The sequence below is a fragment of the Tiliqua scincoides genome, chromosome 2, assembly GCF_035046505.1.
Source record: "Tiliqua scincoides isolate rTilSci1 chromosome 2, rTilSci1.hap2, whole genome shotgun sequence".
NCBI lineage: Eukaryota > Metazoa > Chordata > Lepidosauria > Squamata > Scincidae > Tiliqua > Tiliqua scincoides.
This window is the reverse complement of record NC_089822.1, coordinates 160,904,218-160,918,453: the sequence shown is the minus strand read 5'-3', so window position 1 is coordinate 160,918,453 and position 14,236 is coordinate 160,904,218. Positions and strand designations below refer to the sequence as shown.

The 14,236-nt window shown below is 43.6% G+C and overlaps 1 protein-coding gene across 1 annotated transcript; it reads left to right on the top strand.

The window, feature by feature from the left end:
- The first annotated feature begins 5,006 nt into the window (after positions 1–5,006).
- On the top strand, positions 5,007–13,973 carry GSG1L2 (GSG1 like 2). The gene is made up of 5 exons (XM_066617041.1): positions 5,007–5,301; positions 9,391–9,438; positions 10,476–10,628; positions 11,716–11,827; positions 13,682–13,973. Exons 1-5 carry the CDS (start codon positions 5,007–5,009, stop codon positions 13,971–13,973), a joined length of 900 nt encoding a protein of 299 aa, XP_066473138.1.
- Positions 13,974–14,236: the final 263 nt, after the last annotated feature.

The following is a 14,236-nucleotide window of genomic DNA, read 5'->3' as shown; positions in this document are numbered from 1 at the left end:
ATCAAAGTTCAACTGACAATACAGCTGACAGAGTTTAAATTAGTTAGGATAGTAAATTCCATGAAGTCTCCCCATTGCTTTTTGTTTCTGTGATCCTTATTGATGGCTGCCTCACTTACCAATTACAGCCATACAGACTGTCAGTGCCTACATTCACACCCACTTTACCTCCAAATTTAGGCCATATAATAAGAAAATATCATGTTTAAAAATACCATGCAACTGTGAAAACATGGGCATTGTGGATTATTACCAGAAAGCACCATTTTTGTTTCTTCAAGCAGTGATATAATATTACTGTATTACTAAGAGGACATGTGTATAATAAAAAGGATTTTTTTAAAAAATTTCAGGAAATAAATGTCTTGTTATAAAGAATCCCTGATGATTCACTATTTGCAGTAATCTTGAGCAAACTGATGTCTCTCCACCACAGCTCTGCTGATTTGAACATGAGATAAGAGTAGACATTATGGGAATATCTTTGATAATTAACTTGGCTCAGAATACTGTTACTAATGAAGCTTGCCAGTTTAAGGTTCTGGCTGCCCAATCCTAACTAAATCCCTGCTTGACAATGCAGCAGGCTGAGTTTGGCTTCCAAAGCATCCCGCAGGGGTTTTTGGCTGCTGGAAGTTTCCTTTGGGACATTTGTTCCCTTGCCCTGGGGTGGACCCCAGAAGCCCTAACAGGTCAACTTCTACCTGTGCCAGTGTGCAGATGGATCATGCCCAGAAAGGAGGTTTGGATATGACATGCACTGGCGCTACCAATTTGTCCACCACCCTGCTGCTGGCACTGCCCCCTTCCTCTCCTCCCACCCTGTTCCACCCACCCTTCCCTGCCCTGAGCTGGACTCACCTGCTCCAGTGGATGTTCTGCCAGCATGTGCGGGAAGGCTCCAGCCTTCCCACTGGTACACTAGCTCCTTGTGCTCTTGCAAAGCGCTTTGTGACAGTGTGCACTGGTAGAACACATGTTCTGCTGGTGCAGCATTTAGATAGGATTGAGCCCAGGATTTACTAATTCTTGCTTTACTTCTTAAATGACTCAAATCCAGGCTTTGAAACTGTGCATCAAGTTGCACAACTGCTATGTCTGGGAAGAACTTTTACATTGGGTAAAAGCAAAAAGCTGAACTGAAAGCTCTCTTCAGGTTTACAAACATGTACTGTGTTCCACCAGGATCAAAGAATCACTGATATCTTCTCTCTTACTGTGTTGCAAGAAAATATTTCCAGAGCCATGAATCTTGAAAGCCATGTGCTTTCCCTCTCCTTTTGAATCTTTCCCCAGCATCTCTTCCTATGTTATTAGCTAGCATTACTGGTAACTGCAACACAATCGGTGCAGGAAAAATTAGGTAAATGCTTTCCTTCAGCTCCCCCCATAAGACTAGAGCCAGTGTCATCCAATGAAACTGATGGACACTAGCTAGCTTTAGATGGCTTTAAGGGGGGATTAGACAAATTCTTGGAGGACAAGTTCATCAATGGCTAGTAGTCATGATAGTTATAAACACGAAGTCCTCAAGGTCCATTCTGTTTACATTCTGGAAACTGGAATGGACATTAAGTGAGAACAGCCAGCTCCTGCAGGCTCAGTGCTATCGGGCCAGCAGGAAAGCCCCAGAATGGATGGACTGCAGAGCCCATATGCCAGTTATTCATAACTCAGGAACAGAGTACCACCTCCAGGTCCAGAGGCAGGGTGCCCCAGAATGCCAGTTGCAGGGAGGCAGCAATCAGAGAGAGCTAATTGCTTACAGGTCCTGCTTCTGGGCTTTCCAGGGGCATCTTACTGGCCACTGCAAGAAAAAAAGATTTGTGAACCTTTGTCCTGATTTAACAGGGTCCTTCTTATGGTCATGACTGAAGATGAAGTGTTAACATTAAAGATAGGGTGGCTACTTGCCTGCTTTGCCCACATCAGTCCCATTACTGGGTTGCTCATGATAAGTTTTCAGAATTTTTGCCCATCACTTGACACTGTTTAAGGCATGTTCTTACATTAGAGATTTACTTAATTTAGTATGTGTTGTTAAATGCCAGACATTCAAAGACAGCTGAAATTAATGTGATTGTAGTTTTGAGTGAACCAGCTAGACCAGGGGTGTCAAAGTTTTTGGCAGGAGGGCCACATCGTCTCTCTGATACTGTGTCGGGGGCCGGGGCGGAAAAAGAATTAATTTACATTTAAAATTTGAATAAATTTGCACAAGTTTACATAAATGAATATATTAAAGATGAACTTTTATGAATGAATGAAGGTCTTGCAATAGCTCAAGGCCTATAAAAGGCCTTGCACAAAGCAAGGCTGGCCCTTCCTTTGCTGCTGCTACTGCATCACAGACGTGAAACAGCAAGCAGTGGAGGAAGCCCTCATCCCACAGCTCACGCAAGAGGTCAAACAGTCGCCCTCACACTGAGAGCAGTTGTGCCGGGCCAGTGCGGGCTCCAACAAATCTCTGGAGGGCCAGAGGCTCATTGGAGACTGGGGGCTCCCTGAGGGCCGCATTGAGAGGCCTCGAGGGCCGCAAGTGGCCCCAGGGCCGGGGTTTGGGCACCCCTGAGCTAGACTACTCCCTCTCTGTTTCAAACAAAGCAACTTGCTAAATCCTTGTGATTGTTGTTAGAAGATTTGAAAATGTGTAGGTCTTCTGTGAGCTCTACAGCTCATTGTGGTGCATCCCCAACTCCCTCTCTGACCTAGTCTTCCTCCCTTCTTTGTTTTCTAACAACCCAGTTTGCCTACTACCAGCCCAGTCTGATACCAGCCCACACCTGCTGCATACACAGTGGATGGTATAATATAATCAGTCCTTGTGGTCACTACCATTAGTCACTGGGTAAATATCTTATCTTGCCTTAAACCAAAGTAAAATTCTCTTCCAACAGCTTGGTCACTCCTGATATGGGGGCAAGGCAGTAGCAAACAGCTGACTTGAAGATGGAGGATCAGATATGTTGTGCTGATTTCAGTCTACACAACCTCTGTAAGTTACATGAGCTGGTATTATGGTCCAAGCTGGTTCCTCCCCTGTCTACAGATTGCTAGGGACTATAAAAGAGCGTGTGCAGTGCCACTTCTGCCACATCTTCCCTCCCTTTTAATACTTAAGAATAATTAGCATTTGTACAGAGTTTTTCCTAATATGTCCCATCAGGGCCGGCCTGTCCATGAGGCCAACTGAAGCAGTTGTCTCAGGTAGCTGGGTTGATTGTGGAGTGTGCTCATCTCTGTCCGCCTACTTGCCACCATTACCCCTGGATTGGAAAAGGAATGTGGGCAGAGAGGAAGAGGGAATATGGAGAGGAAGAAATTGCTAAGCTAGAGCATTGGAGAGAAGGGCAGGAGCAGAGACTGGCACATTTTGTGGATGGGCAGCATTTTGCAAGCTACCTTAGGCATCAGGAAGTCTGAGGACACCTGTGCCTCACATATGTGATACTCAAGCCCAAATCATATTTATTCACAATGGTAAATTCCAGACAAAGGTCTGAGAATGTGTATGAAGGAGTCACATGGTTGGACTGTGTCTGGATGGGAAGGAACTTCACATTGGCTCCTTCGTTTAGAAGCCCTTGAGGTGATGTGGAACTGTACCATGGGCTGAGAGATAGTGGTTTGCACAAGGCCAGCTAAGGAGTGTAGAAGTGAGATTTGAATCATGAACTTTTAGTAGAGCTCAGGTTCTATGTCACTACATTACAGCAGCCCTAGCTTTGAAGGAGAGCTGTTTACAGTGGAACAGGTGGACTTATCCCTGCTTTCAGTTTAATGCTGGAGTGCTGGACCAAGAGTATGATGGGTTCCCTTGCACTGGCACCCAGTCAGACCTATCTGCAGGGATGAAGCACTGCTTAGGCCAGTGATTGTCAACCTTTTTCATCTGATGGCACACTGGCAAGGCACTAAAATTGTCAAGGCACACCATCAGGTTTTTGACAATTGACAGGGCACACCATGCTGCCAATGGAGGGAGCTCACATCCCCCAATGGCCCTACTAATAAATGACCCTTTCCCAAATTCCCATGGCACACCTGGGGACCATTCACAGCACACCAGTGTGCCACGGCACAGTGGTTGAAAACGGCTGGCTTAGGCATTCCAATTTATATAGAGCTACAGGGTGCTTTGGCCAGGCTGGCCCCTGATAGCCCGTACGACTGAAAGAGGGACAAGCGTGTGTTCCAAGTCCACATGGATGAAGTCCTCTATACAGTATAAGAGCATCTCAGACAAAAACAGGACCTTCTTTGCCCAGGGCATTTTCTGGGCTCCTTGCCCTGTACTACAGTGGCCTATGAATAGTGTGCTAACCCAGAATTTCTAAAACCAGCATTGGCAGCTTTCCCAAGAACCAAGCTGGGAAATCTGTTTGTCTCTCCTGTGCTTACCTGGGACTTATTCTAATTCCTGGGCGTCAACAGATGTGCTTGTGTTCTTTCCTTCTCTGCTCTCATTTAACTGATAATCTTTACCTAGCCTGAACAGACTCATGTGCCATGTGCTTGTTTGTGAGACAAGGATTTGCAGTGGTTAGTTTCTAAATAAATAAGTGCTGAGACTGATGCATGTCTGAAGCTTGTCCCTTCTGACCAGGCATTCTTGTCATCCTATCTCTGGTGTAAAGGAGGGGGTGGCATGGCAGGGAGAGTGACCTGTGGGCACTAATCAGTGAAGAGAGAAATGTTTCTATGCTCTGAGAAATGATCACCACTGTTTTGGAACCTCATCTGCTGAAGGGCATGAGCCTTGGCACTTGGTAGTTGGGGGCACAGAGCTCTCTCCGTTTGCTAAATTCAAATCAAGCCCCTCAATATTTGAGCCTCCTTTGCCCAGCTGCTCATCCCAAGCTGTCCTGGCTTGCCTGCTGCTGATGGGGAATCTGGTACTGAAGTGGGGCTTGTCAGTGGATGCGGAGAAAAGAAAGCATCAGCAGTGGGTGTTTCCAGCATCTTTTAATCCTGCTGCTGCCTCTACAAGTAGGCAGATTTCAGGCATGGGGGTGGACAGGAGGCAGAGAGCCTCAGCAGCACTCTGTCTCAGCCTCCTCTCACTAATCTTCTCTATCACGGCATTTGGCAGCAGCTACTGGTGCGAAGGGACCAGGAAAGTAGCCAAACCGTTCTGTAGTGAGCTGCGGGGTGGGACCCACTGCATCCGCTTTAACAGCTCTGGTGCCAATGCCAGCAATGTGGTTCAGTACATCTGGGAGACAGGAGACGACAAGTTCGTGGACCGAAAGTTTCATGCCGGCATCTGGTATTCTTGTGAGGAGCTGATTAATGGAGAAGGTGAGTGCCAAGAGCTCCCCTGTTTGCTATGAATTGTAATTATATGGCTTCTTTTATGCGCTTAGGTGGGGCTGGGGAGGGGAGAGAGAGAGAGAGATGCATTGCAAAGCTCTGCTAGTCCAGAGGACAGAACGATGACAGGGTTGTAGTTAGGATGCATACATTCAAGTCTCAACTCTGCCACAGGTTTGTGATGTAGCCTTGGGCAAGTCACTGACAGCCTCACTTCTCCCTTTGGAAAATGGGAACAATGGCTTACAGTTCATGCTTCTTGTGGGCACAAATAGGCTATTGAGTTTAAAGCATCGTTCATATTTTAAAACTTACAAGATACATTTGATTGATAACTTGTTCCTACACCACAAGGGAGGACACTACTTAATTGTTCGGTACAACATCTCTTGCAAATGATTCATGAAGGGTGTCGAGGGCAGGGGCTATCTGTATTTTATCTCACAATCCTGTCTGAGGAGCATGGGTGCTCACATTCAAATTTCCTTGTTGTGATCGGAAGTTAGGAGGATGTTGCCATAACCATCCATTACATACTCTGCTGTTTCTTATCGGACCAGAATGTGACAGAGGTGAGAATTTGAATCCCTGGCCAGCTGAACAATACTTTGTAGTTGTGAACATTTGTTCAATCAATCAGATCACATGCACCATCCTTTCCTGTGCATTTATTTTAAGAAGAGGGGGCAGGGGAGACATGTTTTAAAAAGAGGAATAAATAAGTACTAACTTTTGTTACAGTCCAAAACACACACACAAACACTCTTACTCAGAAGCAGTCGCATTTTAGTTAGTGCTACACCTTTGGAACCAGTAGGTTGAGCCCATGGCAAGGAGTAGACTGAAATTGCAATCCTATGCACTTTTTCCTGGGAGTAAGCCCCACTGAATCCAATGAGACATACTTCTGAGTAGATAAGCATAGGATTGTGCTGTTAAACATGAGAGAGACAGAAATAATAGTTTTGACTTACTCAGAAATGTTTTGGAGCATCAGCTCTGGTCTTGGCACAACAGCAACGAACTGCCATCCTTGCATTGCGAAGTCAAAGGCTTTTAGGAGACAGACTATTTGCAATTACTCTTGGTTTTTAAATACTATCTGTGCAAATATCAAGGCAGATTAGATAGGTCTGCCCTGATGAGAAACTGCCTCATTAGACTCCCCATATCTAACCAAAATATTTACAGAACATTTTAAACGCCACTTACTTGCTTATTTGTTTAAAAAATTATATGCCACCCTCCAGTTACAAATGTGTAGAGCAGGTAACATCAAAACAATAACACAGGCTACAATAAAACTTGGATACTAAAACCTCAGTAAACAACAGAAACACACCAGGTGGATTGTGCATCTCACTCTAGCTGGTAGAACCTAGTGATCTGTAGCCAAATCTTCTGCATGTTTACTTAGAAGTAAATCCAGTTGAGTTCAGAGTGACTTATTTCCTAAGAACCCTGCTTAGGCTTGGAACCAAAAGACAGAACTTAAATGTTTGAAAAAAAAAAACAACCTGTGTTTTTCTCATAAGGCAAATGCCTGGGAATGTAGGAAACAATTGATGGTTAGAAGGGATTCTTGCCCTTCCCCCTGCCCACCAACTCTCCCTTGCAAATGACTTCTCTTCTTGGCAATTTTTAATGTTTTCATCAACCAGGCTCTGAAACCAAAGAATGCTTTTGGAAAACTGGCCTTGGGTTGGGCAGCTTCTGAAAGTGAAATGGTGAGTATGGGAAGGCCCACCTATCAATTCTCTCCTCCAAATAACACACATGCAAGGGCAAAATGGCCCCTTGACAAATGCCAGTTTGGGAACACACATTCTGCTGTGGTAAGATGTCGTTCTGCCCCAAGAGGGTGCAATGCATGAGCCATGAAGTTTTTGGTTAAAAGAAATTTGCTTCAGCCATAAATTTACTAGGCAAGTCATCTCGGAACATCAGCCTCAGTAAGCAACTGGAGATAACAACCAACAAGTGGCCTACCTCATGGAATAAATTGTACAGATTTCTGAGATGATGAATTTGATAGACTTTGAACACTTGAAACAGGCTGTATAACTGCTAAGGAGAACTTGTGTGGAGAGGTGCAGTTGTACTAATGTGGCTTGATTTCTAATATGGCTTGATTTCCAAAAGAGACTATTTACTGGAAACGCATTGTGCCATTTGACATTGCGTCACCAATGTCTTCTGTCCGGGGATGAGCTTACCAGCTGGGGGAGAGAACCAGCATAACTATCCCTTTGTAAGTGAAGAAGCAGAAGCATGAGAGGAAGGGCAGTTAAGAAGGAAAAGGTGATAGGAAAAGAGAGGGCTAGTTATTAGCTCCAGGGGATATGAACTCCTGGGTGTGGCCAATGAGGAAAGAGTCTCCAACTGGAGGGTATCCAGGTTACTTAGCTCTGGGAGGCTCATGGCCAGTGTGAGGAGGACAAGGATGGCCCTAGGAGGAGGACTGTGGGATGGAGTGCAACCCCCTCTCCTACACCAGTTTCTAAGACCTTGAAGGACCAAGTTGGCCCTGAAGAGAGACCTAAGGAGAGGCTTTAGGTGGGCTGATAGGCGGCAAAACCAGAAGGGCCTATGTGGACTCTGACATGGTGGAAAGGCAGACATCTTCCATCAGTTCTGTCATTAATATTTCACTTTTCATTATTTGTAGCATTGGTACAAGAACTTTCAACTTCAGAAATACCAACCTAATCTTCTTCAGAGTGTTTTATTTATTGGAAATGATGACAAAGAAAGTAGATTTCATCAGCTATACAAAGGGAGGCTTCAGAGAGAAGCTTTGAGGGGAGAGGGGAAGCAGCTCTCAATGAAAAGGTAGCATGAGGAAAAAATGAGTAAGAAATCCTCCTCCATAGTTTGAGCTGGACAAGAGACAAACAGGCAAGTCCTACGTAAATCCCTGCGTGGCAATGCAGCTGCACTGATGCGGACTATATTGCATCCCACGGGGGATTTTTTGGCTGCTGGAGGTTTCAAGAAGGAAGCGGATGTTCTCACTGAAAGCAAGAGAGAACTTCGAGAGATGAGAGGATAAGGATGATGGTGAGGGATTATCACCAAGAAAACTCAATATTTGAAATTTAAATAAGCTGAAAGCTTAGAGATTGAAAAATAAATGTGGGAATGACTAGAAGTAGATTCCATAAATGAATAGAAGGGCATCATGAGTACAGTAATACCTCTGACAATGGCAGACATCCATTTCTGGAAAATCAAGCACTGTCTGAAATCATGCTAGACGAGTCAACATTGAAGGAAACTGGTGCTGATTGGTCAGAATGTAACCACTATCATTGGTTACTATAGCTGTCAATTATCCCAGAACAAAAAGCACCTTAATGAAACAGTGCTAAAGGATGTGGTGTTATTGGAGGCGTTATTGTACTCCTAAAAGTTAGGGGTCCAGGAACTGAGTTCTCAGAAATGTCAGATGTTTGCTCAGTTAATTATGTCCCCAAGGGGTGTGTGTTTGAGTCAAGCTAGGTGTGATGCTTCCAAAACAAGGTTATGATGGACAAACTGAAAGTTGTTGGATTATATACGAGGGAGGCTTCCTGAGAAGAGCTTCCCATGAGATATTTGTATTCCTGTATTACACATCCAAATTCCAAAAATATAAATATTTGGAAAGCCATGGGCTATACACTTGTAGCTTATCCCTTCAAAATACATGTGAACAGAATAAAGTTTCAGACTCTTAACTGTGAGCTGAAAAAAAAGTATGAGCACTTTGTGTCTGATTCTGATTTGTGATACATGAATCCCAAAGTATCACACATGAAGCAACCTTAACTCTTTCATATTATAGATGGGCATTCTTTTTGGAATGGGATGGATATTCTTTTAATTTATTCCCTTAAGGTTTGCATTCAAAATAACACTGAATACTTTATCTCCGTCCTTCTGGCTTTGCCCACCATCTGCTCTCAACCCCCTTCTTGCTGCTCGTGGGAGGTTGTGTTTCTAAAAGTGTTGGGAAGACAGGAGACTAAGCTGGATGATGAGACATCTAGTTTTTAAAACTATAATTTTAAAGAGTGCATTTTATATGCCTTATAGGTGAGAAATGCAGAAGTTTTATAAGCCTGACTCCCCCAGCAGATCGAGGTAATTACATACTGTCATTATTTCAAGTTTCTGTTCCTTCTGTTTTATGGTTGGTGTTCTGATTCATGAGAACCATAGTCCTTTTAAAAAAAAAAAAAAAATCCTTGTTTCCATGAGAAAAACAGTAGCTCAAATTTAAATTCTGAATTTTGAATCTGCATGTTTGTAGCTGGGTGTGGGGAGAAAAACCTTTGTTTGAAATGCATATCACCTTGGATGAGTCCTGCAGCAATCCAAACTGGACCTCAAGCCTAAATGTGCTTGAAAAGAAGGTTTAGGGAAAGTAGGATTCAGTTGAGCATCATGCTTAGGACATTCTGTTGGAGGGTCATGTTGATCCTTATCTTCTAATCTTCCTTAAATGTGACTCTGTCTCAGATGAGAAGTTTGTGTGCCTTCAGTATGAATTCCAGGATTATGGCAAACCAATAAGAGGTAAATTGATCTCTCTAGTGACAAAGGAGAAGGTAACCTCCCCCCCCCCATCTTCTTTTGCTTTCCAAAGAGACCAAGTAAAAAGAGGATGATGCAGTGGCTGGGTGGTGCAGCTGGGTAGGCAACCGGCATGTAGTGGGCAGGATTCAAGGCATCCCCTACTTTATATGGATAGAGCTAGAGGAATAAAACAGTAGGAAAAACTTCACCAGCTAAATTTCTGTGTGATAAATTGTTAAAGGCAGGGAAAAGGCAGCAGCTCTGTGCGTGACCTTGGGCCAGTCACTTTCTCTCAGCCTCACCTACCTCACAGGGTTGTTGTGAGGACAAGAAGGAGGGGAGGAGCAGCTGTGTAAACCGCCCTGAGCTCTTTGGAGGAAGGGCGGTATAAAAATATGAATAAATAAATAACAGCAATTTAACACTTCCTTCTCTAACTGTGAAAATTCAGATAACAGCTCGCTCCCCCCAATACTCTAAAAATCAATGAAATCCACAAAAAGAGACAGGATCCCTAGGTATGTTGGTGTTGATAGATGCAAGGCAAAATGTAAACCTGCAGAATCTAGGAATCTTAGTGCCATTGACCTTTGTTTTTCCAGGTGTTCTGTGGTTGTCAATTGCAGCAGAGCTCCTCTACATTACTCTGCTTCTGATGGGTGTCAGTCTCATGTTGATTGAAATCTGCCATTCCATCAGTATTTTGGATGGGCTGAAGCTAAATGCATTTGCAGCAATATTCACTGTTCTAGCAGGTAATGTATTGATACCACCTCTGATGTTCATGTATGCAAAAATAAGAATGAATTGGACTAATAAACAAAACCTTTCTCTGATGGGTTACACCAACCCTTCCTGTTGTCATTATGTCTCACGCACCTGGGCAGGAGACCACTGCAGACTCAACTCAGGACTTGTTTACATTGTGGGAACTGGGTGTGCTGAATGAGAACTGGTCTTCATGTGACCTGATCTGCATAGTAACCTTTTCTCTATGCAATTGACACTTTGTTGTAATGCATGGAGATTCCAAAACTCACAATACTGAGACTGAGCTTCAGTGCCAATGAAGAATGAATCACTGGAATATCTGGTGCTCCTCTGGGAATTCTCCACATCTTTTAGAAGGAATTTCTATGTGAGAAGTAAAGTCATGCATTTCAGCTGTGGAGTGAAATGATACTAAGGGGACATATTCAGACTATTTCCATGTGTTCATACATGAACAAAGCCCCATACAGATATGTTTTTAGGCATGCATTTTGAAACTTGTCCATTCCTAAAGATCCCTTTCATGTGGTGCAACACTCTCAAGCCAAAGCCATCCAGTTGGTTGGATTAGGAATACCACAACTCTTTCTTATCCAGACAGATGCAAACCATGAAGGCTAAGTCTTCTCAGTCAGACAAACCCTGACTGAGGGAAGTCAGACAGACACTAAAGTCTGAAGGAAAGATGGGGCCCATACATTATTCATTGCAAATCTATAACCAAAGCATCTCAACAAAATGGATTTGGTATAGAACAACGATTTTCAACCTTTTCTATTTCGTGGCTCACTGAGAAGACATTACAATTGTCAATGCACACCAACAGTTTTTTGACAATTGACAAGGCACATTGCTCTGCTGGCCAAGGGCTCACATCCCCCAATGGCCCTACTAATGACCCTGCTCCAAACTCCCATGGCACACCTGCAGACCATTTGTGGCACACCAGTGTGCTACGGCACAGTGGTTGAAAACTGCTGAGCTAGCGAAAGGTTTCATTTTTAGATGTTTCTTCAGCTTTTTTCTGGAACTTATATAGTGGCTACCTTTGTATTGTGTTGAATATTGCAGGTCTCCTAGGAATGGTGGCTCACATGATGTATACAACTGTATTTCAAATGACGGTCAATCTTGGTCCAGAAGACTGGCGTCCACAGACCTGGGACTATGGCTGGTCCTACTGGTAATGGGGGGGGGACCATAATGAAAGTGTCTTTCATGAGATTTGTTTTGATTAGTTTATGCCTATTGGTGCATAGCATCCAGGTGGCAATGTCTGCGTGTATGCCCTTTGCTGCTTTACAAATGTTTACTTCATGAGTAACGAAGGTATACTGATAGTAGCAACAGAGTAGGCTGTTGTAAAGAACCAAGGGGGGAATAGGAGAAATAATCTAACCATAATCCTAGTATAGACACCTGTGAAATTACCTTTTGTCAATGAGATATTGCAAGAAGAAACTCAGGTCTGCACACATTCTCTGGCAACTTCCTTGTGAGAACGCCATGACATTGGCTTCCTCATGAAGAAACTGCTTGAATCAGCATATAAGGTGGCTATGCTGTACCCCAAAACTAGAGCCAATAGGGCAAAACTGATGCCATTTTTTGATTCAGCACCTAAAACATATCCTAAATTCATTTAAACATCATTGGCAACTTTAAAAAGTGTGTGTTTTTTGTAGGCCTGTGATAATTCTACCTTCTAGCCCTAGGTATCCCATAAGGATGTGTGGAAAAGAATTGCTGTGCTCCAGATTAGAGATGCTGCGAAATTTTGTAACATTTGTAGAGAGAAAATAAAAGCTTTATGTTCCCTGAACTTTCCCATGAACCTTGAGAGGTTCCAAAGTTCCCATGGCTTTACACAGTATTTGGGAAATACTTCTCCTGGATGATTCACCATTGCAGTGTTTCTCAGTCAGTGGGTGTTGACCACCAGTGGTACTTGAGGTGATGTCTGGTGGTACGCGTGGGACTTTCAGACTCCCACCAACTTGCAAAGAGACTGGCAATGCAACGCAACAAGCAGCAGTAAGAGGCTTGGCTCGGCAGGCAGCGCTCCAGCATGCACTTTTCACATGCTCGGAAAAGTCCTCCTGTCTGCCCTGAGCCTCTTACTGGTGTTAGTCACATTGCACCTGGCAAATCCAAAAGTAACTGGCAATGATATCATCAGAAGTTACTTCCGGTGGTACTTCCAATAGGTGGACCATGCAAAGTGGTACAGCAGGGATCACTGAGAAACACTGCTCTACTGTATAGGTCCACAGATCCTGCTTTTCAGTTCCATAATACTAACCACTGGTGTTACCACTACAGCTTTTAGAGTGGGCTTCCTAGGGAATTATTGTCACTAGCAGCTGCATAGTCCCCTCCTCTAAGCCTAGCTTTGTTGTGGGTAAGGGCAAGAAATTGATAGTAGAGTATGTTGGCCATGCTTAGGTGGAAAATGTGAGGTTAGTTGGTAAAGCTGTGAGCCTCTGGGTAACCCACCACTGGCAATTATGAGTATTGTAGAAGAAGATTTGGATATTGGGGGAAGGGAAGCATAAAGACTATAACTTTGACTGATGAAGAGGAAGAAGGTCAGCTGGCATCAGGTAGCAAATTAGAAGTTCTAAGCAAGGAAAAAATGGCACAGAGACAAACTGAGCGGCAAACACAATTGTTTGGTGTGGTTGGGATTTGGGTCCCCCTCTCTGGAAGCACACCTTTCATACCAAAAATGTGAACAGGTGAACATTTGGTACATCTCTTGAAATAAATATAAAAGCATAGGCCCTTTTTTATTAGCATGCTTCCAACATTGCTCCCATGTTTTCAGAACTATTGCCACACTTACAAGAGTTGGAAAATGAAAACATGCTTTTTCTTTTCTCTTTTAATAAAAGTTCAGTTTTTAGAATTATAGCAGAAGCCAACTAGCAGCCCAAAAATGCTCTGGGGCTTCATGTAACTTTCAGAGTAGTAGTTTAATGTGTACGTGTGCACGTGCAATTTCTCCATTTTTACTAATTACTGTTTCCATTGACAGTCTTGCATGGGGCTCTTTTGCCTGCTGTATGGCTTCCTCTGTGACCACAATGAACAGATACACAAAAACTATTCTGGAATTTAAATATAAACAGAAGAGGCTGGAGAGAAGTTTAAAGGCTAAACCCAAGACTCCTGATCCAGAAAAAGCATGGAAGATGTACACCGACACCATCCACAGCACAACTGAGGACTTTATGCATCACCTGGTGGACATGCGCAGTCCAACCAATCCTACAGCATTTGCAGAGTTAAATAATACCCCCCTGGCACATTGTGAAGAATATTGCTAAACATGAGGCACCTGTTTCTTCTGGGGAGCAGCCAATGTTTCCTGGATGCATTCTTTTGTATGTTCAGAAGTAATATTGTAACTGCAAAACATGCTGGTGATTTACAAAAAGAACGCAAAAAGGAAAGCTTTGTTCCTTCTTAATTCCCTTTCTTCTCCTTGATTGAGGACAAGAGCCAGACAAAGTTCAGCTCTTTGAAATGTGACTTACTGCCCAATCCTAGTCTACACTGGAACAGGGAGGTCACCTGGCCTGCCCCATAT